Source organism: Phyllostomus discolor, chromosome 14 (genome assembly GCF_004126475.2).
Source record: "Phyllostomus discolor isolate MPI-MPIP mPhyDis1 chromosome 14, mPhyDis1.pri.v3, whole genome shotgun sequence".
In the NCBI taxonomy this organism is placed as follows: Eukaryota; Metazoa; Chordata; class Mammalia; order Chiroptera; family Phyllostomidae; genus Phyllostomus; species Phyllostomus discolor.
In genome coordinates this window covers 36,662,273-36,687,887 of record NC_040916.2, presented here as the reverse complement: position 1 = coordinate 36,687,887, position 25,615 = coordinate 36,662,273, and the positions used below count along the sequence as shown (strand labels likewise).

General features: G+C 61.5%; 2 protein-coding genes across 2 annotated transcripts; one reads left to right on the top strand and one right to left on the bottom strand.

Moving 5' to 3' along the window:
- The first annotated feature begins 1,633 nt into the window (after positions 1-1,633).
- KCNA10 (potassium voltage-gated channel subfamily A member 10) lies at positions 1,634-3,172 on the top strand. The gene has a single exon (XM_028503081.1). It carries the CDS (start codon positions 1,634-1,636, stop codon positions 3,170-3,172), a length of 1,539 nt encoding a protein of 512 aa, XP_028358882.1.
- Positions 3,173-15,606: 12,434 nt separating this feature from the next.
- On the bottom strand, positions 15,607-24,965 carry LOC114489204 (chymosin-like). The gene is made up of 9 exons (XM_028503213.2): positions 24,816-24,965; positions 22,737-22,887; positions 21,741-21,858; positions 20,880-20,998; positions 19,692-19,891; positions 18,327-18,440; positions 17,480-17,624; positions 16,643-16,741; positions 15,607-15,859 (listed from the first exon to the last, which is right to left on the bottom strand). Exons 1-9 carry the CDS (start codon positions 24,875-24,877, stop codon positions 15,722-15,724), a joined length of 1,146 nt encoding a protein of 381 aa, XP_028359014.1. The 5' UTR covers positions 24,878-24,965; the 3' UTR covers positions 15,607-15,721.
- Between the last annotated feature and the right edge of the window lie 650 nt (positions 24,966-25,615).

Below are 25,615 nucleotides of genomic sequence, written 5' to 3'. Positions count from 1 at the left end.
GGGCCCGGGACGCCCGGAAGAGGCAGCTTCACCACAGCAGGCGGGTCCCAGGAGGGCCACCTGGCCTGGGTCACCTGGACAGGCCTCTCCTGTCCAGCCCTAGGCCAGCCCGAGATCGGCCTTCCAGCCACTCCTCCCTCCACGGTCCCCTCCGTCACTCAGCAGCAGGCAGTGGGAAGCCACCCTGCGCCAGGCCCACCTCCTGGCCCCTCACCCACACCGCCTCCCCCCGGCCGCCCGCCCTGTGACATCTGAGCCCTCCCTCTGCACAGCTGTGCGGTCCCGTCCCTGGGGCCCTCCGGGCCGTGTGCAGTGCACTCCGTTCTCTTTGCGTGGTGACTTCTTCCATCCACTCTCGGACTCCGAGACAGCTCCCCTGTCACCTGGGGCTGAGGTTGCTAAGCAACCAGAGGCCAGTGGTGGGAAAGGCCGGGGGAGGGGGGCTGGGGACACTGATGCTCCCTGTAGCTCTGTGACCTGGAGAGGCCAGTCGGACAGCCTGGCCCTTGCACAGACGGCTGAGGGACGTCTGCCCTGGGAGAGGCACAGGACGGAACCCCCCGAGACCCTGCCTGCAGGAAGTACCTGTTGCACCACAGAGCCACAGGTCGCAAACAGGCCGAGGAGAAGGTGCAGGGCTCAGGGGGAGCCACGAAGGACCCCACACTCTCGGGCAGAGCACGTTCCAGGACCCTGCTCAGCACGATGGGAGGGGGCCCCCAAAAGACCCCAGCCCCCCAGATCCACCTTCCCTGGAGCACCCACCCACGCAGAGCACCCAGCTCCACCCAGGGGCCAGGAAGGCAGCCGGTAGGAGCCAACGCTAATCGTGGCTCACACGATTGTTGTTGATTAGTGGCTTGTTGTCACGTAGCGCTGAGATAGGCGAGTGGGAGTGTGGGCTCACTTTGGAAAGACTACAGGCTGTCCTCGTCATCTGTCAGGGAAACTGCTCCCCGGGCCGGGACCCCCAGCCCCGCCAGCCGGCCTTCAGGGCACTGAGGCTGAAACCAAGCGTGAGCAGGCCTGAGGGAAGGACCCTGGTCCGTTCATGGGAGTCCCAGCCCGATGGGCATGCTCTCCTTAACCAACCCCCACCCCCGACACACACACTCAGTCACTTACTTCCCACCTGCCTAAGATGGTTTTTTAAAACCCAGATCATTTCCCATACACATACTGGACGTAGGCAAAAAAAAAAAAAAAGTCTCATTATTAGGAGACATTGGCTTCCAAATAATTTTAATTTAATCTTTACATAAAAGAAATGTCAGCTCCCTCTTTCTTTATGGCCTGTGTGTGCTGTGATGATGTACAGGGACCCCGCCCCCCTCGGCTGGCGGAAGTTCTCGCTCCCCAGGCTCTTTCTGCACAGTCCCTTCCACTTGCTCATATGTGCAGACTCGGGGTGAAAACCAATCCCAAGGGCAGCGTGTTGCCCAAACCACCAAGAGGTTCCTTCCCCAGCTGAACACAAATCACTCCTTCATCCAAGGACGTGCCTTATTATCTCAATGACCCAGGGCCAGCCGTCCCGGTCCCAGCTCCGATATGACGAGCTTCTTCCCCTCCGCAGCTCGCAGCAGGCCGGGAAGACGGAGCGTCCTCATGCCGCGGCCCTGAGTCCCCTAGGATGGATGCGTGCGGCTGGAAGGAAATGGAGGTCGCTCTGGTGGATTTCGACAACGCGGACGAAATCCAGGAACAGCCAGGCTACGCCACAGCCTTCAGCCCCACCGGCCCGAAAGGCCGGCCTGGGAGCAGCCCCTTCTCCAGCTGGAGGGTCCTCGTCAGCGACAGCAGCGGCCACGAGACGGCCTTCTGCAAGCTCCCCGGCGACTTGCCCGACCCCCCGGAGCCCGAGCCGGCAGCCATGAACGAAGGGAACCAGAGGGTGATCATCAACATCGCTGGGCTGAGGTTCGAGACCCAGCTCCGGACCCTCAGTCAGTTCCCGGAGACCCTGCTGGGGGACCGGGAGAAAAGGATGCAGTTCTTCGACTCCATGAGAAACGAGTATTTCTTTGACAGGAACAGGCCCAGCTTTGACGGGATCCTCTACTATTACCAGTCGGGCGGGAAAATCCGGCGCCCGGCCAACGTCCCCATCGACGTCTTCGCAGATGAGATCACCTTCTACGAGCTGGGCAGCGAGGCCATGGACGAGTTCCGGAACGACGAGGGCTTCATCAAAGACCCCGAGATACCGCTGCCCGCCAACGACTTCCACCGGCAGTTCTGGCTGCTCTTCGAGTACCCGGAGAGCTCCAGCGCGGCCCGCGGCGTGGCCACGGTCTCCGTGCTGGTGGTCATCATCTCCATCACCATCTTCTGCCTGGAGACGCTGCCCGAGTTCCGAGAGGACCGGGAGCTGAAGGCGGCGGCGAGGGAGCCCAGCCTCCACACCAACAGGACCGCCCTCTCCCACTCCCTGTTCACCGACCCCTTCTTCATGGTGGAGTCCGTGTGCATCTTCTGGTTCACCTTCGAGCTGGTGCTGCGGTTCGTGGTGTGCCCCAGCAAGACGGGCTTCTTCAAGAACATCATGAACCTCATCGACATCATCTCCGTCATCCCCTACTTCGCCACCGTCATCACGGAGCTGGTGCAGGAGACGGAACCCACCGCCCAGCAGAACACGTCCCTGGCCATCCTGCGGGTCATCCGGCTGGTGCGGGTCTTCCGCATCTTCAAGCTGTCCCGCCACTCCAAGGGGCTGCAGATCCTGGGGCAGACGCTGAAGGCCTCCATGCAGGAGCTGGGGCTGCTCATCTTCTTCCTCTTCATCGGGGTCATCCTCTTCTCCAGCGCCGTCTACTTCGCCGAGGTGGACGAGCCGGAGTCCCACTTCTCCAGCATCCCCGACGGCTTCTGGTGGGCGGTGGTCACCATGACGACCGTGGGCTACGGCGACATGTGCCCCACCACCGCGGGGGGCAAGATCGTGGGCATCCTGTGTGCCATCGCCGGCGTCCTGACCATCTCCCTCCCTGTGCCCGTCATCGTCTCCAACTTCAACTACTTCTACCACCGGGAGACGGAAAATGAGGAGAGGCAGAGCATCCCGAAGCAGATCAACAAAATCCTCCACAGTGAGGATTCCAGGATGGGCAGCACCGGCTCCCTCAGCAAGACCAACGGCGGCTGCTCTGCGGAGAAGTCTGGGGAGTGACTGTCCCACGCTTCCTGGCCCCCGCGTCTCTGCGTCTCTGCGTCTCTCTGTCTCTGTGTCTCTCTCCCTCCCCCTGCCTCTTGCTCCCTGTTTTCCCAAAGACCAACATGCACGGCTTGTGCCCAGCAGGCCGTCGGTGACTGCAAGCCGTTTTAATAGACGTGTTCTTCTGCTGCGTTTGCTAAGTCAGCCCCCCGCAGGGAGAGTTCCTTCTCCTCTCGGGGGAGGTGGGCACTTTGGTCCTTGCTGCTCGCCTGCGGTTCCGAGCCCAGCAGTACCAGCGTCACCTGGGTGGGCCAGGAGAGGCGGAACCCAGGCCCCACCCAGACCCCCTGACTCCGAATCTGCATTTTAACCAGATCCCAGGCGGTTCCATTTCACAAGGAAGATGAGGAGGCTCTGGCTTTGCTCTTCCTTGGAGGAAGCACATTGAGAGGCCGGGGATTGCCACGAGCCGTGAGTGAGAACTCGGGGTGGTTTAACAACAGTACCCCACCTGTGCGTGGCATTGTGCGCATTTTCTGAAGCGCTTTCCCTCACATTATCCCACTGTACTGAAAAATAAGTGGTAGAACACCCTGGTCGGTGTAACTCAGTTGGCTGAAGCATCGTCCCGTAAACCTAAAGGTGGCAGGTTCGATTCCTGGTGAGGGTTTGGGGTTCAGTCCCCTGTCAGGGCATGTGCAAAATGCAACAAATTGATGTTTCTGTCCCTCTCACTCTCCCTCCCTGCAAGCTGTTTTAATAAACATGTCCTTCCCACCCCCTCTCTCTTAAAACAATAAGCACGTCCTCAGGTGAGGATTAGAAAAAAATAACCAGTAGAACAGATTTTATTATTATTCTCATAATGTAACAGGGTGCAGCCAAGAGAGGTCCCCGGAATGGGGATTTGTTATGGGGTCCAGAACTCAGGGTGTCCGGGAAATATTAGGAAAATATATTTATATAGGATGTCCTCACCCCCACAAGTCTGAGCTGGGGGATGGGACTCATGCAGCAGGGCCAATGAGAACAGTTTTGCATAGCAACGGTTTTGCAGATAACCTCTAGAACAGTGGTTTAATGTATCTATAACCTTCAACTGGTTTCATAGATACATTAAACAGCTGTGGCCATGCTCTGAGCCAGGGGGATGGAAGTGACTTCAACACATGATGTAACTGGGGGGTGACTCCCCCTGGTTACAGAGCCTGCGTCAGAGCTTGGAGATGATTGGCTCCACACCATGGGGCCACACCTGCCCAGACTTACTATGGCAGCCCAGAAAAGCTGGAAAAAAATGCAGGAGTGCTGACAGCTGTGGCCAATTATGGGAGGAATCAGAAATGATGCAGCTGAGGAAGATTGGCGCTGGGATTTAAACCCAGGCGGGGCAGCCACGCGGGGCTTTTTGGGACTATATGGCTTTGGCGAAAGTTGGGACCGTGCAGCGTTAGGGTGCCTCCTTTTTGCCACGTGGCTTAGGAGGCAGGAGAGACTTTGCCTGGGAGAAAAGGGGTGAAAGGATTCTTGCTGGTGGGCCATGAGAAGGTGCCTCGTGGTTTTGGATTAACTGGATCGTGGTGGCGACACAGCGGATGGTGCCGGAACCGAGGGGCTGCCTGAACCACGGACTTCCACGTCTCTTCCTGAGATACCGCACCCCGGACTGGGCAGAGGGGAGAAGGAAGGACTGCGTGTTTGTGGGTATTCTAAAGGACTTCAGTATTTTTAATGAAGACATTAAGTCGTTACTCTAAGTCTGTATAACTTTAAATAAGTAAATACTCCCTTTTCCTTTTCACCAGTCTCTGGCATTGAGAGACGTCTTTCCCTGGCGGTGAGCAAGAACCTAGTACGGTGGTGGGGGGGGGGGGGGACCCCCGGAGCACAAGGGTGAGTCCATTCGGTAATAGTGTATCATTCCCCCACCCCGGTCAGTTCTGTAACAATAATTCTTATGCAGATGAACAGTCGAGGGGACAGCCACTTCCCGAAGGTCACCAGAAACAGTGACACAGTCAATGCTGAGACCCTAATCTCCCACCTACCGGTCTAGTGCTCTCTCCACCAGTGGGTGTGATGGACTGGGGAGTGGGGGAGGGGCTGAGGGCTCTGTCCTTCAGGGGATTCAGGCAGCACACTCTGGCAGGAGCTCCCTTCCCCGGGGGTCCCCCCATCTGCGCGGAGCCTGGGGAGACCGTATCTGCCTGGCCCCGACCCCTCGGTCCCTTCCTTGAGCAGAAGTGTTTCTGGGTGCCCTTCACCTGGTGTATCTTCCTGGATTTACACACAGACAGGTGCCCCCAGGTGCAGGGCTTCCTGTGAAGAGGAGGAAGAAGCGTCCACATCGGGGCCCTGGAGGTCCGCCCCAGGAAAATGGTCAAGGCCCCTGCCCTGGGGTTCGGCTCCCTCTGACTCATCGGGAATTGACCTGTGGGGTGCTAAGACGTGTGCCTGGAAGCCAGGCCCCCCCCCAAGGAGGGTGGCTATGGCAAGCCCCCTGAGGAACTGCCCTGTTGGGAGAGGGCCCCGCTCAGCCCCCCAGCTCCCAGGAGGAGGGAATGGCGTTGGGGATCCCCAAAGGTGGGGAAGGATGTCTGCACTTGGTCCTTCCCCACTCACGCCCTCAAGTATGGAGGCCCTGCCTTCCTTGGGCCCCATACTCAACATCTGACCATACCTCACAGGTGACAATGGCCCCGGATGACTGCACGGCTCCACTCCACGGGGCCCAAACCACAGCCCACGACACACAGCCCAGAAACACGCCCAGCCCCACACACAGCCTGCAGGACGCAGTCCTGCAACCGCAGGGCCACTCTGCATGGTGCCAAGGAAGCAGGTGGGGTCTGGAGGAGGGTGCCAGGGTGTGAGGCTGCAGGAGTTATCTCTGCCACCAGGGGGTGCTGTCCCCTGCACGCCAGCACTGAGCCAGCTCTTTCTTCCCCAGCAACCCAGGGCAACTGGCTCTGGGGGCCCCCTCCCCACCTGCCCACCCAGACTCCTGTTTGCTGCAAGATCTGATGTCAGCCCCCTTTGCAAGCTGTCCAGGGGAACGCCTGAGCCTTCAAAAGGCCGCGCTTCTCCACAGGTGTCCTGGGAAGTCCCGCCTCCCAGGGCAGCTCAGACTCTGCCAAACCCCACGCGCTGACCCAGCCTGACCCCCTCAGCCGAAGCCTGCTCCTGGGAAGTCCTGCTCAGGCCACCTTCACACCAGTGACAAGGCCCCTCCCTTCACCCCCTTCTCCCCTCCTTATGAGATCCTGGGGATGGCAGGGAAGGGGGTTCCCAAGGTGTCCCTGTCCCTCCTGGCAGCTGTCCAGCCTCCTAGGAAATAAAATGCATCCACCCCACGCAGGGAAGACCTTTTGAAGTGAGGAAGGAAGCTGCCCTGGTCTCCCCTGAGGCCACTGTGTCACCTGGTGGCAGATCCTGGAGGCAGGAGCGCAGCCACCTCAAACGCAGGGATGAAAAGGGGCAGGGGGGGAAGGGGGTGGGAGGGGGTGGCCGGGACCAGGAGGGGGGCAACAGGAAGATCAGACAAACGTTTGTCACTGCCTCTCGGGGGAGGCAGAGGCAGGAAGTCACCTGTGAAATGTCACCAGATAATGAATGCTGCTTCGCTGCCACTGAGGTGTCGTCTGTCAGATGCACACAGAGAGGGTGACGGAGAACCTCGTCAGGAATTCTGGGTGGATCTTCTGTCTCTCCGGAGCCAGCAGGCCCAAGGCTGAGGTCCTCCTTCCCACTGCCACCCTGTTGTTCCTTGTTAACGGCAACAATACTCGCAAACAGAACAGAAAAAAATAAATCGAACAAATGATAATGCTGGGCTGCCTGGGTGATGGTGGGAATTAAATAAGAAAATATATGAAATTCCTTGGCAAAAGGTAAAAACGTGGATACAAAATAGGATGGAGATAGAGGAGGATGAGAACCTGCTTGCAGGTGAAAAATCCTTCAAAGGCCACAGCTGTGCCCAGCGTCTGGTGCGTGGCAGATGCTCAACAAATAAAAGAAGGAAAAGAGTGAGCGAGAGCCCCAGCCAGGTGGCTCAGCTGGTTAGAGCATCGCCCTGGTACGCTAAGGTTGCGGGTTTGATCCCTGGTCAGGGCACAGGCGAGAGGCAACCAAGGAATGCAGGAGTAAGTGGAACGACAAATCATTATTTCTCTCCCTTTCTCCCTCTGTCTCCCTTCCTCTTCTCTCAAAAAAAAAAAATCAATAAATAAACTTTATTTAAAAAGAATAAGGGAGAGCACTAGAGATGGCACAAAGATTAGAGTATGTCCCTTGGAAAAACAGTAACTCCCACCTACCGCACGCCGGGCACAGAGCTAACCTCTCTGAGCCCTGTCTCGCGGATGAGGCAGCGGAGGCACAGAGCCGGCTGACACTTGCCCGAGGTGCCACAGCCAGCAGGCAGGTGAATCAGGACGTAAGCCCGGAGGCCGGGCCGCGGGTCTGCCCTGAGCCGCCTCTGCTCACAGCTCTGTCTCAGGAGGGCCTGGATGGCTGAGCCGAGGGGGGCTCCTGCCTTTCAGATTCCACCCACCTCTCAAGCCACTCCAAATGCCCCCTCTCCTGTGAAGCTTGCTCTGCCCTCGCCTCTCCAGTGCTGTGTCTCCCTGTCCCTCCACCCGGAGCTCCTAGGGGGTGGAGTCTGGCCCGGCCAATCACTGCAGCCTTAGGACCCCAGTACTACATGCCTGGCACATGTAGTCCGTGTTCAGCTGGACTGACCGAATTAAAGAGTGATGACACCGTGATTCTCTGGTGTTGAATGATACTTGGCAGTGTGCATGAGCTAGCTATCGCCGCATAACAAATCACCCCAAGATTTAGCAGCTTGAGACAACCTGCATTTATTATCCCACAGTTTCCGTGGGTCAGGAGTCCAGGCGGTGCAGCCGGGCCCCCTGGCTCAGAGTCCCCGGTGATGTCAGCCAGAGCCCCAGTCACCTTAAGTCCTAACCGGGACTTTAGAGGGACCCCAGGCTTCGGCAGCTTCAGGTTTTGAAGGTGGCTCCTTCTCTCTGTTCCCCCACAGGAGGCCCTCTACCCACCGTACACATCTACAAGCCGAATAGCCCCTTCCCTTTGTGGAGAGAGCTCGCAGTAAAGAAGGCAGCAGTCTGGGTGGGCAGGGCCTGGGATCTGCAGGCACCAGTGTCTGGCTATGATGTCTTAGCTTCAGGCCTCGGCCCTCTGAGCTTTTTCAAGACCTCCCTGCCGTGGTCTGGAGGGAGGGGCACCGACGTTGCAGACGCCGGCTGGCATTCTGAGAAGGAAGCTCTGTCCCGCAGCAGCCATAGGGAGAGGTCAGCCCGAGAGGAAGAAGACGTGGCGCGCTCTACAGGAAGTGGGTTCTTGGCGCCAGCCATCAGAGAGGAGGGCCTGGGGCAGGTGGAGGGGAGCCCTGCCTCCGAGAGAACCTCCGGGTCTTGCATCCAGACCTCTCGGGGGGAACTGTCTGGATTTGAGTGTCAGGGCGGGAGGCAGTAAGACGTTATGGGAGGCAGAAAAACGGCCCCTCAGAGATGTCCACAGCCTGCTCCCCGAAACCTTTAACTATGTTAACCTGGCAACAGGGACCTTGCAGGTGTGACTAGGTTAAGGATATGGAGGTGGCAGGTTACTCCTGGACACGAGGGTGAGCCCATTATGATCACAGGGTCCTAATAAGAGGGAGGCAGGGGCTCAGGGTGGGGCCATGTGCCAACAGAAGCAGAAGTCGCAGTGCAGAGGCCACCAGGCAGAGGACGCGGGCAGCCTGTAACAAGGAGGGACAATGAGGGGATGGTCCCCACGAGCCCCCGAAGGAAGGCAGCCCTGCTGAGACAGTACATCTGGGTCATTTCCAGACCTGAGTCTGTGACCATTTGCTGTAGCAGCAGCAGAACTCTCGTGCGGCTGGAATCTGCTGTGAAGAATCATCTGGGAGCACTGCCCGGTGTGGCTCAGTGGGCTGGACGCCATCCTGCAAAGCAAAGCGTTGCTGGTTCGATTTCCGGTCAGGGCCTGTGCCTGTGTTTCGGGTTCAGTCCTCAGACGGGGCACACATGAGAGGGAGCCGATGGATTGTTTCTCTCCCTCTCTCCCTCCCTCCCTGCCCCACTCTCTAAACACAGATAAATAAATAAGACTCAGCCGGTAGACGGAGTGGGTCAATGCCACGGCTCCCAAACCTGACCATCTGGTCAGGTGCATGTCGCTCTCGTTCACTCCCCTTTGCGTCACCAGAGCCCGGACTGGGGTCCTGCGCCCACACTCCAGCCGGAGCGTCAGAGGACCAGCACTCTTCCCAGGACCACGCGGGGAAGGCGGGGCTTTCCCAGAGTCCCCCGGACAGGAGGTGACTTACCTGCGAGGTCCAGCCCCTGCAGAGACAGCCCCCGAACCACATCCAGCCCAGAGGGTCAGCCTTTATTTCATCAAGGAAAGAAGTCGTCCCCGGAAGTGGCCCAGAGTCCTCAGCTCCGGGGCCCGAGACGTGGGGGGCTGCAAACTGTTACGAACATAAACTGAGGCATATTTTCAAAAATTTTTAAAGAGTTCATTTGAGCAAAAGTTTATTTAAATCGGGCAGCTTTCAATCCAGCAAACAGAAAGGAGCTGCAAGGAGCAGCACGAAATGAAAGACTTTTGCGGGCAGACGGGAGCGGGAACAAGGAAGTTACGGGGGCGGGAAGCCGGCGGGCCGTTGCGAAGTCCCCGTCCTCCAGAGGACGGCAGGGGCCTCGGGCAGGCGGTTCCTGACTGATTGGTTTAAGATCCCGTCGCTGGGACAGCCGGTGCTGTCATTAAGCTAGGTCCCAGTTTGGCCCTAAGCCCTGATGTGGCTGGATTTGGAGCCAGGATCTTTAAAAAGGCAACTGAGATTAACTGTAAAGGCAGGGCCCTAGTCCCATAAGTGGAAGAGACTCCAGGGACTTTCGGGCAGGGAGGAGAGGCCGCTGCCTGCAAGCCAGGGAGAGAGGCCTCGGGAGAAATCAGCCCTGCCGACACCTTGATCTTGGACTTCCAGCCTCCAGAGCTGTGACCCATAAATGCATGTTGTTTATACCACCCAGTAGGCGGCACTTTCTTGTGGCTGCCCGAACTGACTAGCGCGCCACTGGAGGCGAGGAGGAAGATATGGAAGTCAGGGCGGTCAGAGGAGAGAGGGTCACGCAGGTGCCCAGGGACCCTTGCCGGGGAGTAGCCCCCGGGCAGGAGGAAGCCCTTCCTCCCTACTTGGGCCTAAATAAATCCTTGGAATCCAGGCCAAGTCCAGAGCCACCAAGTAACGAGAATATCGGCACGGCCCCTTCAGCACCAACCTGCCAGTCAGGTCGTGTGTCTGACTCTCAGGCCCAGGACGCCGATTTCTGAAGTCCCCAGACCCAGTCCACTCTCCCCCTAACTGGCCTGGGACTCCCTGCACTCAGGAAACAACTTGGAGTGCCTCTACTCTTGGCATGTGATGCGAACCCACCAAGGCCGCAGGCCAGGTACTGGGGCTCGGGCCCAAGCACCCCTTCCGCTTGGGGCTACCTGCCTCGCCGTCTCAGAAGCAGAGGCCAAGAGGCTGGCCACAGAGTGACTCAGGGAGTCCCAGGGACCTATGCCCGGGCATCTGGACCCCTAGTCTGCCCCCAGTCTCCTTCGTTGCTTATGAGTGACTCTCTCTCGAGGAGAAATGTCCCCCGGGGGTCAGACACAGGGACAGCTAAGGTGTGTGGCTGAGCTTGCAGGACTTCCCAGACCACAGTTCAGTCTGCAGGATGTGCGGCTGCTCCCTGCCCATGGCACCTCTTGACACACAAGGGGCCTGTTTCCAGAGGCTCCTTGTTTCCTCGCACAAGCCCTAAAAATAAAGCTCCTAGGGCAGTTATTCTCGGTGCTCGGTGGAGCCCTGGGAAAGAAAGAGACTCTCAGGTTTCGTGGCTGGGGCCAGAGCAGAGAGAGCAAGGGCAGAAGGTGGGAGGGGCTCAGCATCCACAGGCAGAGCCTCAGCGTCTGTGCTGAGGAAACCAAGGCCGCCTGCTCAGAGGAGGGGGCTGGGCCATGAGCAGTGACTGCAAAGGAGACACAATCCCACCAGCCAGACCGGGGAGACGGCCTTGGTTTGCACCTCACCCAGCCTCCGCCCCAACACTGCAGGGAGTTTCTGATGCACAGCTTCTGGCTGCTCTCCGAGCTCCCTGGGGCTGTGACTCCGGGGGGTGCAGGGCTATGCCACCGACTGGAGGGTAAAGCTGCCCCTAAGCCCCTCGGGCACTTACAACAAGCCACGCTTGCTGTCCAGCTCTAGTTTAAACCTGGTATCGTGGATGATGCAGAACCATCCGAGAGGGAGGACACCAGAAAACAACGACTGAGAAAGGAAAGGCTAACCAGCGAGACGTCCACTGAGTGTGGGTTTCAGGCGGGGGCCACGCCTTCTGGGTCTATGCCTCCTGCCCCAGGCTGGCCCTGTGCCTCGAGCATAGTAGTCACTCAGCGAATTCTCTTCAGTTGGCCACCACCCTGGGAACCCGGGTGGGGAGGGGAGGAGGACCAGGCAGGGTGTAAAACAGGGCGTACAAAGTGGGCGTTTGAGATCTGACCACCAGAGGGCGCTCCAGGACAAGCCCTGAGTCCCGGCAGCCCTCGCATTCAAGCACGCCTGCTGAGCAATGGATACCCACTAAGTGCTATGAAGGATACACAACGGTTTTTATGTGGCTCCTGCCCTCGGCAACGGGGTCGTCTCCTTAGAACGATAAGAGGCGTAGACAAAGGATAATGTACCCCCTTTGTCTACCGGTAGCTTCCGTTTATGAAGCGGGGATCAACCTTCACACACCACACTGCACCTGTGACTCCCCTCTCTCCCTCCCATCCCCAGGCCTCAGCCTCTCGTGTCTCTGCTCAGATTCCCCTTCCCCTGGAGCCCCCCCCACCTCAGTGCTCCCGGTCATCCCCGACCCCCTCTGCCTCTTCCCACGATGCTTAAAACCAGGCGACCTGTCACACACGGAGTACCTCCCGCGTCCTCCGCGGCACTCCGCGAGGCTGCGGTTCCCCCCGTGGCGCTCTCTGATAGGCGCTGCACAGAACAGCGCCCCACACAGCAGGCGCTCGGGACTCGCTTCTTAATAAATAAGGCCGGTGACCGTTCTGACTAGTCCCGGTAAACCCAGTGTCCAGGAGCCATCCAGCAATTCTGCAGTTCAAAGCGTCTGGGGCAATTGGGTGTCGCGTGCGGCAGGGGTCCGCTCAGGGGAGGTGACCTCAGAGCCGGTGTTGAAGAGCAGGGACAGGTCAGGGGCGGTGGAGAGGGGCAGCAGGCAAAGGGAACAGCAGGTGCCACGGTTCTGGGGCCAGCCCTGCAGGTGTGGCCGTGGCAGGCCGGACCAAATTTCCCTCAGCTGGGGGCTGCTGCACCCCCTGCTATTCGGGGCCCCGGGCAGGAGCAGAGCCACTGGGCAGCAGCCAGGCGCGTCCCTCCGCCTGCCCGCGGCTCGCCCTCGCCCCGGGCTCCCACTGCCCGCGCCTGCGCAATCTCTGCTGTGCAGGGCTCCCTGACTCGGGCAACCTGCCTCGGCTCCTTTCTCCCGACGCTGCGAGCAAGAAACAAACTGCGCAGCGCGGAAAACAATCCATCATTGTGTCATAACATTTCCATTTCAAAGACTTCCTTTCCAAGCTGCTCTCTGGCCAAAAGCTTCCTCTCACCCACAAGCACGAGAGGAACTGGCAGGAAGAATGAGTGATGCGGTTGAGGGGGGGAGGAGGGCGGGGGCTCCAGACCCAGGACTCCGCCCACCCGCACCTCTGCAGGGGCCGGGCAGGCGCTGGTGGGCCGCTGTGTCTGCCTGCCTGCCTGTGTGTGTGTGTGTGTGTGTGTGTGTGCGCACGCGCATGCATCCATGTATGTGTGTCTGTGTGTCGGTGTGTTTCTGTATGTGTGCACGTGTGTGTTTGTGTGTTATATGTGTCTCTGGGTGTCTTTGTGAACGGATTTTCTCCTGATTCATGCCGCTCAGGCAGAGACTTGCAGGCTCCCATCGAGGCACAGCTCCCCCCAAGCCTGTGCTTGGCCTCCTCAGGCGCCAGGAGCTCCCCTGGGTCCTGAGGTTCAGGGCACAGGCACTGGGGTGGGACCCATGCTGAGGAGTTAGGAAGTGGGAAGGTGGGAGCCAGGTTGAATGGGGGTCTCACCTCAGAGAACGCAGAGCTGCTCCTGGAGGATGCGGAGCTGGTCTCAGGCTGCAGAGAGTGAGACGGGTGAAGGACGGGCCCTAGGCGGGCCCTGCAGGGTGCTGGGTGTGGCCGTGACAGCAGCCACGCAGCAGCAGGCACACGGGGGCTGGGGAGGAAGGGAATGGCCACGGGGATCCTAGGCTGCCCTCTCCCTGCGCTGGAGGAAACCGGGCCGTGAGTCGGCCCAGCCCTGCAGGGCCCTCCCCGCGCCCCACGGGCCTGCAAGCTGCCCCTCTCCATGAGCAGACAGCAGACATGCTGACCGTACCTCCCAGTACTCCCTCACCCTCCCACAGACCCCGCAGACCCTGCAGACAGCTGTGCCGGGGGCAGAGCCAAGTGTGGGCCCCTCGGCAGAACCCAGAAACCCTGGGGACAGCTCAGCCACCCCCTCTCCCCTTCCGTGCCCTCCCAAAGAGCACTGCTCCATTCCCCAGGGACGCGTCCCAGGACGGGAGTGTTCCGGGCTCAGGGATGGGGGGCCAGGTTATAGAGACCTAAGAGGGAAGAGGAGACTGTGGCAAGCAGCGTGGCTGTCAGGGACCCCCTGAGTGAATCATTCATTCATTCGTCCGGTCATCTGTTCGTCCTACCACACCTGAGTTGGGCTCTTCCGTGAGCCAGGCACCCAGGGCACCAGATGAGAGACGCACAGTGTCCGGGAGGGGGACAGACAAGGACACAAGGGTTAGGACACTGAGCACAAGGAGGGCCCCGGCCTGGTCAGCTGCATCCTGAAGAGGTCTGCGCTGAGGGGAGGCTTCAAGGACAGTTAAAGGTCAAAGGGGTCAGGGTGTGGAGAACATTCCAGGCAGAGCTTTCTCAGCAGCCAGGGAAGCCCCAGGAGCAGAGAGTGGGGCTGCCAGCATCCCATGAGCCACGGGAGGGAGCTGCCGAACCGTGTGGTCACTGCCCTCTCGGGACAGGGGCGGCCACCAGGGCCAGGTGGGCGGGGGGCCAAGGTGTAATGCAGGGCCACCTGGCCCAAGCTCCTGGTTTATGAAAGTCATCATGGTTAGGCTTTTTACCTCCAGCCGAGGCTCAGATGTTTAAAATACGATTTGTTAAGCATAAATCATTGAAATAGAACACGATTCCTGTGAGCCTGTTCGGCACTTTTTTTTTTAAATCTACAAGAAGCCTAAAAATAATGAAAGTGGCCCAGTTCTGTCTCGTTGTTGGCAGGCACACGGCTCTGGTCTCAGATAAGGAAAGGGAGGCTTGGAGCCCTTGTCCTCATCCCTGGGGGCCAGGGCTTCCTCCCGGGCCCCTGCCTGCCTCCCCACCCTGTACGCCGTCCTGGGAGGCCTGCGACCTTGACCTTGCCCTGTGCCCTCAGCCCGAAGCCGCCCCGGGCCCCTCGGCTCACCTGAGACCGCAGCCTGAGCCCCTCCTCCCCCAGCCCAGCCCCGTCCTTCCTGCCCGAGGCCCCGAGCCTGTGGCCGGCACTGGCACCTCGGATGGCACCTCGGATAGCACCGCTGCCCCGGCCCCTCCTCTTGTCTGTCCTTGGCCATGGCTGACAGGGACCCCACAGAGGCCCCCGGAGGGGCCTGTCACCAGGACCCCATCCTCCCCCCCACAGCTGCTGCTGGGACACACACACACACACTCACACACACACACACACACACACACACGCAGCCCAGTCTCCTTTGTGAAGCGCCGGGCAAACCTGCAGCTTCAGGCTGCCGCAGGGCCCCTGTGGGCAGGGGCACAGTGGGGACAGTAGCCTGAGAGACTGCACCGTCCCCTGTGAGGGAAAAGACTCGCCTGGCCCCTGGCACAAAGGACACACTCTCGGTCACTGGTGGGTCAGCTCTGGAGCCTCTGGAACCGAGGGTGGACCTGCGGTCTGTGGCTCTTCTCCAAGGTCATGGCGACCTCAGGACCCACAGACCTTCCCGGATGCCCTCGGCCCACTTCCCCTACCTTCTTCTCCCCAAGGCATCAAGGCCTTCTCTTCACAGACCGGAGTCTTCCTCTCTCGGGCCCCAAGTCCCAAGCCCTCGCTCCCGGCCCAGCCCTTTCCCCAGAAAGATCTCGCGGAGGGGAATGGGAAGGAGAGACCTTCCCCAACCTGAGCCTGAAACGGCCAGTCCCCTGGTGAAAGTCTCACCCATCCACGGCGGCCCCCACATGCCCCCACCCATGGGGCCCCAGCTCCACCAGACGCCCCACAACAAGGCGGGGCTTCAGCCCCAAGGAAAGCCAGGCTCTGCAGAGACATGGTGTTTATTGAGAATTGATCTGTGTGTGTTACACGCGTGTGCAGGCATGCAGGCGTGGGCGCACGCGTGTGTCGGGGCAACGAGGGTCCCAGCCAGGGTGCCATCAGACGGCCTTGGCCAGCCCCACGCGGTTGTTGGCCCTGTCGAAGACGCTGTAGTACTCGCGGATGAAGACGTCCCCCAGGATCCACTGCTCGGAGCTGTCGTCGCCCTCGAAGCCGCTGGAGCAGACGCCCTCGTCCTGCAGAGGCAGGGGGCGCGCTGAGGCCGGCGCCAGCCCTGCAGCACGGTGCCTACAGGCTGCCTGCCCCTGCCCCCCCCACCCCCCCCCCCCACCCCAGCGCTCTCTCATCCATTCCGCCCTCTCATCCTCGAAACCACCCTCCAGGGCAGGCGAACAAGTGCCCGACTCCTCTCCCTCAGCAGGTGAAGACGCTGCCCCTCCAAAAACTCGGTGAGGGAGTCCAGAGTCCGCTGGTGGGATTCCCTCACCCCACTCCTCCTCATTCGTTCTTGCCCGCACCCCGGCTTTCCACTCTCGGCCCCTGCTGCCATGGAGACCTGCCGGGACAGGTTGGGGGCCGGGGGCCTGGCCAGTTTGGGGTGCTTAGCATGAGGTCAAGGCAGGTCAGTGGGGGTGAGAGCTGGGCCCCCACAAAACCCGGGCTCTGTGAGAAAATGCCAGCGGAGCTCTAGGCCCCTGGGCTTAGAAACTGGAGCTGTGAGCTGAGGTTCCCAGGGCGGAGGGGGCGGGGCCGGCTATGGCCCTGCCCCGCCCCCTCCCTCAAGCCCCGGGACTCGGTCCTTCCCATCTGCCCCATTTCTCCCGGGGCGGGGCTGCAGCAGCCGCAAGGGAGGCCCAAGGACCACGGGGCCCCCTCAGAAGACCAAGTGCACGCTCCAGCTCCATCGAGGCCCTGCCCCTAATCACCAACCGCGCTGACCTTCCGGGCCGGCGGGGGGCGGGGCGCACGGCGGGGGCAGGTGGAGGCGAGCCTGGGGCTCCCTCTGCTGAGACTCATACCTGGCTGGTGTAGGCGGAGGGCGGCAGTGGGTACTTTCTGCCGTTGATCTCGAAGACCACCGTAGGCATGCTGCTCAGGCTCCCGCAGTTGATGTCAAACTAACAAACCAACCAACAAAACGGACTCACAGACGCAGAGGAAAACAGGCGGCTGCCAGGGCGGGGGCGGGGGCGGTGGAAACGGTGAAGGGGCTGGGGAGGTGCAAACTCCCAGCTGTAAACTAAGTCACGGGGTGCTGTGCCCAGCTTAGAGCAAACAGTCTGTGTTATTATTACAATATCACTATTAACAGTCATAGTTAGTGCCAGATTGTTACTAATATCACCGAAACTCTGTACGGTGACAGATGGGCACTAGACTTAGGGGTGATCACTGGGTAAGATACAGAAATGTCGAATCACCGTGCTACACACCTGGAACTAACACTGTATGTCAGCTAGACTCTACTAACCCATTGAAGGCTATTGTTTAAAAGGCCAGAGGGAGGCCCTCTGCAGAGGGGGATGGGCGTGCCAGGGAGCCGCAGAGAAGGTTCCGGGCCACCCATCCTCTGCGCTGGAGGCCACACAGCGGGGAGAGGCCTGCCTTCTCAGAGGACCCTCAGGTTGGGGTTTGGTCCCAAGTCATGGTCCCCAGAGTCACGCTGAGGGGGACCAGCTGCCAGCCCACCCAGGGGCCGGCCTCAGGCTCGGGGGACTGGAGGTCAGGCTCCGGCAGCTGCCTGGGCCCTGGGAGCAAGGCCCGGAGACATCCTGACACCTGGGGCTCCCTCCCGTGGGTCCCCTCCCGGGGGGGGGGGGGGGGCGGTCTGGGAGGGTGTGAGAGCCCGGCCTCACCATGCCGAACTGGTTCTCGGTGGCTCCGATGGCCTTCTGGATGTTGAGGATGTCGCTGCTGGGCCCGACCAGCATGGAGGTGCCCGTGTCCAGGATGGCCTGGCAGCCGCCGTCACACGCCACCACCACGCCATCGACAGTGACACTGCAGAAGGCAGACAGGATGGCCCCGCCGCATGTCCCCTCGGGTCCTGCCTTTCTGGGTCCCCTCTGGCCTCTCCTGCCAGGACCCTCAGCAGGGAGGCCAGCCAACACCCCGGACCTGGTCCTTCGGGCCCCTTCCTGGAGGCCCCGCAACCTCCTGAGCTCAGAGGAAGGGCCTGGAACCGGACCCAGGGGCTGAACCGAGACCGCCCACCTTCGGTGGGGCGAGGACCGCAGTAAGACAGCAAAGGCACTGCACTGGGGGTGAAACGGGCACCTCGCTCGCGGCCTGAAGGGCCGAGTTCTCCCTCACCCCCACCCTCCGCACATCTCAGGCGACTTCCCTGACCTCCCTCTCTCGGGCTTCTCATCCACAGAATGGGCACGTTAACGGCCAGTCCCTCGACCTCCTTAAGGGTGGTTGCGAGGCTCAAACTCCACGTTAGAAAACTAGAAAATGAGGACGCAGCCTCCCTGGGCTTCAGCGAGGACCGGACGAGACAGTCACGTTGTCACTCAGCTGACGCCCCGCAGGCAGAGAGTGCTGGATCAGCGCGGCTGGTCCCAGGGGGTGGCCGTCCCAGGCCGCAGGCCCGGGGGGGGGGGGCCCATCCGCTTCGGACTCCGATGGGACACGCTTCTGAGCTGCCCACACCAGGCCTCCTGTCCCCCCACCAGGGGCCCCCAGCTGCCGCACACCCACCTGTCCACAGTGAACTGCCAGTACTCCTGCACCGTGATGGGCACCCAGTGCAGGGAGCCCGTGTAGTAGGACGGGTCGATGGCCCCCAGCGTCAGCATGCTCCCCTGGCCGTTCCTGCAACAAGGACAGGTGTGCTGTGGCCCTCGGGCCCTGGCTACAGCGACTTGCCCGAGCTCAGCGGCCCCCGGGCCGAGGCTGAGTGAGGGGGTGTCAGGAGCCACGAAGCCCCATGGGCCACGGGGCCACCAGACTCCGCTCAGAGCACCCTCGGTTGTTCCTGGCTGTCACCCTGCGTCCCCACCCCGTCACCCAAGGCCTCCTCCCCCAAGGCTGTTGCTGCGATCAGGAGAGAGGGTCGTCAGCAAAGTCCCACACACTTTGGATGAAACCTGCCCCCTCAGCCGAAGCCCCTCTGTCCCTTCTGAGGCTCTGGGTCACAGCCGGGAGACGTGGCACACTGGCGTCACCTGCTTCCCACTCTGCCGTCCCCCCATTCTTAGACCTCACCCAGCCCTGTCCCCGCTCTGGGCCCCAGCGCACGCTGTCCCCTCGCCTAAGACGCGCTGTCCCTGTCTCATGTGGACGGCTCCCACTCAGGCCTCGGTGAAGCTCCCCGGCCCCTCCACACCCACCCTCGGTGAGACCAGGCTTCCCCGCTACGGTTCCGCCTGCAGTACAGGGAGACGTCCCCGCGGTCCTCTCCACACTTGTCCTCAGACCGTGTGTGTCACTGTGTGTTGCCTGGGTCCCCGGCTAAAAAGTCCCCCTGCCCACAGGAAGGACCCACAGACATCTGTGGCGTGAACAAGCGAGTGAGTGAATGAATGAACCCGTCTACCCCTGGCCGGGGCTCCCCTGACATCAGCCTTCTCCCGGCCCTGCCCCCGCCCCTCTGTCCAGCCCAGCGGCACCGTCCCAGGGGCAGGCGGGAAGGTAGGGGCCGCTTAGCTGGAAGCAGGACCCCTGGGCGGCAGGCACGCCTCGGCCACCAGTTCCCAGGGTGATTGCTCCTCCCGGCCTCAGTTTCCCAAATTGTGAAAGGAGAAGGTAGGCTCCTGTGGAGCCGGCTCTGCGAAGTCTGTGACTCTCGGTGACATCGACAGGTGATGACAGAGGCCTGCCACTTTGGGGAAAAAGTGCAAAATCCCCTGTGCAGAGATGGCTTGTTTGGGGACTTGTTTTTAATGCCAGAAATAAAAGTCAAATTTCAGCCCAGGGGACTCTCGCTCCATCAGTGGCCACGTTGGGGACCTCTGGACACAAGGTCGAATGAGCCCGGAGGCCGGGGTCCACCCTGGAGCTGCGGCGTCCCCAGGGGGTGGGCATGGTCCCCGGCCCACAGGCCCCGCGGGGCGCAGCCCCTACCTGCTCATGTACACGGAGAACAGGTCTTGGGCCACCAGGTGCTTGTCCATCATGTTGTCGAACACGGGCACTGAGTACTGGGAGGCCAGCGAGGGGTAGGCCAGGCCCAGGATGCCGTCGAACTGGGAGTAGGTAAAGACGCTCCCGGGCTCCTGGGTGCTCAGCCCCACGGTCTGCTGAGGGTCCACGATGCCGGAGACCTGCGGGGGAGGTGGAGACGTCCACCAGGGGGGGCCCTGGACCCGACGCAGCAGGGCCCAGGCCACCCCCTGCTAGCCAGCCTGCCCTCCGCTGGGCAGAGGGGCTCTGGGAGGCCGCAAGACCCTGTGCCGGCCTGCAGGCCTCCCGGCATCGGCTCCCGGGGAACAGATGCAAGTGGACGGGAAGCACAAACACGCATGTTGCATCTGAAAGAGCCGGATGTGTGTCCTTAGCGTGTAAAAGACCTCAGGCACCGTGTGACCTGGGACCACACCTCTCCTGGCCTCACTCTCCGCGTGTTTCGTGGAGTGGTGGCGCCCGCACCCGCCTCCCGACAGAACACTGGCCCAGCACTCGCCAAGTGTCCAGTCGTCCAGCACTTATGGACACTCTGCTGAGGAAGCGCTGGCCCCGAAGTGGCCTGCTGGGCTGCCCACTGCTTTGGACGGGGGGCACGTCCCCAGCCTCCTCTGAGCCACCTCAGTGGCTCCACCCTGCACACGGGCAGCCCGAGTGATCTTTGAACACGGATGTCAGGCCCTGTCACTGCTTGCTACGCCCCTCCCCAAGGCTCCAGGTGGCACTCAGGGTGGAGCCTTCGTCCTGGAGTCCCCTCCTGTGCTCTGGTCCTGCTCCTTATACCTCTGCTCCCTCCTCTGGCCCCTTAACTCCCCCCCCACTGATCTTCCTTCTCTTCCTCGGGTGCCCCAAGTCGCCCTCACATCCACGGAGCCCCGTGCGCGGGGCTGGCTGCACCCGAGGCTCCCCGTCCCACCCGCTGCCCACGATGGGCACGTGAAGGCAGCCGAAGCCCTTCTCAGAATTCTTACCCACCACTGGGCCATGGCGGGGAGCGACAGGATGCACAGGGCCCCCCAGCACTGGCCCAAGGGGCAGGCAGCCCGCCCGCCAGAGCCGGGGGTCAGGGGAGGCAAGCGGGTGGGGGGAAGGGAGAGGCGCGCGCTGGCCGGCCCGGGCCTCACTCACAGTGACGGTGTCGGAGCCCAGGACGCCCTCCATGCTGCCCGTGCCGTACTGGATGCTCAGGGGCTCGCCCAGGTCCCGGAAGGTGGACGACTTGGACGGGTCGAAGCGGTGGTGGCTCTCTGGAGCACAGACCGGGGCGAGTGGGCCTCCCCAGGCCTCGCCAGAGGACGGGCTGAACGCCCATCACTCTCTCCCCCGAAAGCCAGCCGCCCACCCGCCCGCCCTGGGGCCCGCAGCGAGAGTTTCATAAAGAAAATTAGTCTCTGCTGTCCCACCCACCTCTCTGACCCCAGGAGCCACCTGTGCAGCTTCCGAGACAAACTAAGGAAGAAAAACAGCCCTCCCCGTGGTTTCCCGGGGCACTTGACTTTCGCCAGCTCCGTAATCCCAGGCCAGCCCCTCTTTTCCCCTGCACTTGGTTTCCTCATCTGGTACACGGGGCCGAAGAGAGCACGGGGCTCCCGGATTGTCGGGGAAGAAGTGATAACATCTATTTCTTCTCAGTCATGAGGGGCCTTCTCACTGCATTCGCCCGGCACCCCCTGGCGTGTTGCAGCCCCATTTCACAGAAGGAAAACTGAGGACCCGGGAGAGTGAGCAGCTCGTCTTGGCTCCCGACGGGGACAAAACTGAAACCACGCCCCCCTCCCTCCCAGCTGCCATGCAGCACGTCAGGGCTGAGGCCTGCGCACCTCCCTGTCTGGGGCCACTTGCGAGGGTTGAGCAAGCAGCTGGGACACACGGGGAGGCTGGGACCGTCAGAGCAAGCTCCCCCGTGACCTCTCGGGGCCTGCCAGCCACCCTGTCCACTGCCAGGCCCGAGCGTGCAGGGGCGGGCAGGGAGGCCGGCCGGTCACTCACGGCAGGCTTCGCTCTTGCAGTAGATGGAGGGCACCCAGAGGTCCGAGGAGCCGGTGTCGAAGACCACGGTGAAGGCCTGGGGCGGGGTCCCGATGTGGATTTTCCCGAAGTACTGGCACTGCGGACAGACAGACGGCAGGGGGTCAGGGGCCCGGGGCACAGTGTGCAGGTCGGCGAGGGCGCATGCTGCACATGGAGCCCGTCCGGTTTGGAGGCTACACGTGCTTTCTGCCCAGAGACCCGGGAGGTTGGGGTCGGGGGGAGGGAAGAGGCTCACTGGGGCGGGGTCTGCAGCCCCCTCGTTGAGCGCCCACCCCGGCCCTGCCTGACCTGACCCTCCCGCGAGCCGGGCAACACTGCAGCAGACATCAGACCAAACCTCAAGTCTGCCTGGTAGGGACACTGGCCACCTTGCCAGGAGCAGGGACAGAGGGGTGGGCACCAGCTAGGTACGGGCCCCACGTCCCCCCAGCGGTCGGTCCCTTCTCGCTGTGAGTCAGAACTGGAGCCCAGGCGGGGGGTGGGGGGCAGGGAGACCCCGACGGGGAAAGGAGCACAGAAGGGAAGAAGCCGGCCGTTTCCCGCCACCAGCAACAGGTGAGAGCGAGCCGGGCTCCGGAAAGGAGCCGGCACGCGGGGCCGTCCTGCTGCATCCTGGGCAGCGGTGGACCGGCCACCGGCTGCCCCACCCTGCCGAGCCCAGAAGGAGACAGGCTCCCGGGGCTGGGAGAGGCAGGTGTGAGCTTGGACCTGGGAGCGGACCGCAGACCTGAGGGACCCTGTCTGCGGGGAAGCTGGTCGGAGCTCAGACCCCTCCACCGGCAGGGCTAGCACCCAGCGCTGCGAAGCTGACCCAGAGGCAGGGGTGCGGCCACTACACCCCTCAGGTCTGCGTGACTCCCCCAAACAGGGAAAGAGGTGGGGACCCGGGCAGGGCTCGGTGGCCAGCACACCCTGGGTCACCACCGTCACCGGGAGGCCGGCGGAGCCACTCACATCCAGGTAGTTGAACAGGGGCTCGTTGGCCACCCGCCCCGACTTGGAGTGCTTGCTGCGGATGGCATGGCGGTGCGTCCTCAGAAAGTCATCCAGCAGCCCGTGCTCCTTCAGGGCCTTCCGGATGGACTTGCCTTTGTACAGAGGGATCCTGCGGAGACGGGAGGGCCAGTGGGCAGGGCGGCCAGCGCCCCGGGCTGCCCGGCCTCCGAGAAGTGCCCGGAGCCTCGGGGCTCCGTCATCCACGCCCCCGCTGACGTCTCACAACCCAAAGGAAGAAAATACATGTTTTCCCTCCGCTCACAAATCAACGCCTACCCTTAGTAAAAGCAACACAAGCTATTTTCTATTTCTTTCTCTTTTTTTAATGCTGGTAGAGACAAAATGGATACATTTTATAACCAGCTAATGAGTTTTGGAACTCTGAGGTTTAAAAGACACTACGCACATGATCACTCAGTCTCCAAAGTCTTGCTGTGCACCTACTATGTGCCGGACGCAATAGTGAGTAGGGTGCATTGTCCTCTAGCAAGTGCTATGACAACACTCCCGCCCTTTGCGCGGCTCTCTGAGGGGCCCTCGGCAGGTGGAAACCCTTCAGAAGTCTCCAGCACCGAGTCTGGTCCCCGGGGAGCTCCCAACAGAGCTCAGGTGTCAGATGGTGGTGGCAGGTTAACAGGGAAAACCACAGAAGCTGGTCTGTGGCAACTGGATGCTGCCCACCCCCTCCCCCAAAGCCCTTGGAGTTTCGGGTCAATCCTCCACAAAACGGATTAAGTCCTTCCTTTGCAGCCACTCTCCCCACCCTGCGGTCGACCAGCCCAGGGGCTTAACCCATGTGGCTCGTCCTCTCCGGGAGGCTGAAGGAGTGGAGGTTGACGGGCCCCCTGTCCTAGCCAGCTCCGAGGGTCATGCGCTCCCCCATGTGGGGCCGATGGAAGGATGCCTGGGGACTACAGGGGGGATGATAAAGGGCAGCCATGTTGAGACCCCTAAAGAAGTGGGTTTTCTCAGTGGGTGAGCCCAAAGGGACCCCACCCGGCACAGCCTTGTGTGTGCATCGAGACGTCTCCTCCTCTGGTGACCCCCGCCCCCAGCCCTCCTGTGTGGCCTCCGCTGGGGCCCCACTTACAAGCAACAGGTTCTCGGGATGGGCCTCAGCCCCTGTCTCCAGGACCAACGAGGGCATGCGCCCTAACGGGAGGAGCCCAGGCAGGGCTCCTGGGCCCGGGCCCACGGCTGCCCTCTCCTCTGTCCCACGTCCCGGCCACAAGCTGCCTGCGTGCTGGGCTGCAGTCCCTGAGCAGCTCAGGGTCGCCCACAGTGGGAGCTGTGCCTCTGCTGAGCTGTCCCAGCCCAGCCCACAACCCCCGAGGGCCTCCCTCAAAGAGACCTTGAACCTGGTGTGATGTCAACAGTTCAAGTCCACGTGGGACCCAGTCCTGGCTCCACCTTTCTTAATTATGTGGACATGGTGGACGTGCGACCCTCGCTGAACAACAGTTTCTTCGCTGATAAAATGCAAATAACAATATCCACCCCACCCGTGAGGATTTGTGAGAGTCTCTAGGGAAGACCTCGGAGTGTCTGGCCCTGGTAGCAAGCGGCTCAGTAAAGATCTGTTACTATTTCGGAAGGAGAGCTTGACCCACAGAGGACCTGCTGCGTCTGAGAACGTGGTTCTGCAGCAGAAACCCACGTGCAGCTCTCACACGGCGCCAGGCAGGGTTCAAGGCCGTTTGCAAATATCAACTCCTCTGGCCCTCGCCACAGTCCCCCGCCCCCACTTGGGCAACAGACAGGGAACCTGGGCACAGAGTTAAGTTTGCGGCAAAGTCGGGGGTCAAATCTCGGGCAGCCCAGTTCAGACGCTGTGCCCTTAGCATCAGGGCTGCCCGCCCCCCACCCTAAAGTGGACATAGAGGACAAGTTCCCAAGATGCAACAGGAAGACCGACAGGGAGCACATGCCCTGGGGGTCCACTGTGTCCCCTCCGAAGAGTTCCCAGGGGGACCGATGGGCCAGGGAGGGGCCCACCAGTGTGGATGCCCGTCCCCCCCTCTGGGGCCTGACACCCACCTGCTGATCCCACTGCCCTGGGACAGAGCAAGGACTGCCAGTAGCACCACGAGGCTCCTCATCCTGGACAGCGGGCAGGACGCTGCTGCTGCCTCCGGTGCCCACGGCCCTGCCTTTATGGAGGGCGCCAGGCCCCCTCTGGCTGGAAGCCCGGGCTGCTGCAGCCACAGCCCCTGACTGCGGGCCGCTCTGCAAACACATTAAGGCAGTGCCCACTCTGATAAGGTCCCCTCTTCCACGTCACAGGGACTTCAAAGGCCTCGCTGGCCCGCTCTGCCCTTCCCGACAAGACTCCTTAAGCTAACACAGGTGGGCCACCTGCACAAACACGTCTCAGGTTCCACTCTAGGGTCTGGAAAGAGGCCTGATGCAAAGGACCCCACTCCTGTCCTCACTGCCCTCCCCCCACCCCGGGGCCTGATTCACAGGAGCCAGCAGCCAGCCCTGTCCAGGAATATCCCCCATTTTCCAGGGGCACTCAGCCTGTTCCCGAAGTGGCATCTGAGGCAGAGCGTGGTCAATCTGTCACCGGGATCTAGGAGAGACAGCAACCCCACGATTCCCGCACCCCCAGGGCCGTGGCCCTTGGCTGCCCCCTGGGAAGGGGTGGGGAGGGGGAGGGGGAGATGCCAATGCCCAGGAGCTGTCAGAGGCCGACGGCGGTGAACCGGGGAGGCCGACATGTGCCCCACACGGAGGGGAAGGGGAAGGACGGGTGAGGCAGAGACTTGGCATCTGAGTCCCACGCTGGGGTCCAGCTTCATGGGGGCTCACGTGCAGGGGGTGATGACTAGAGGGGG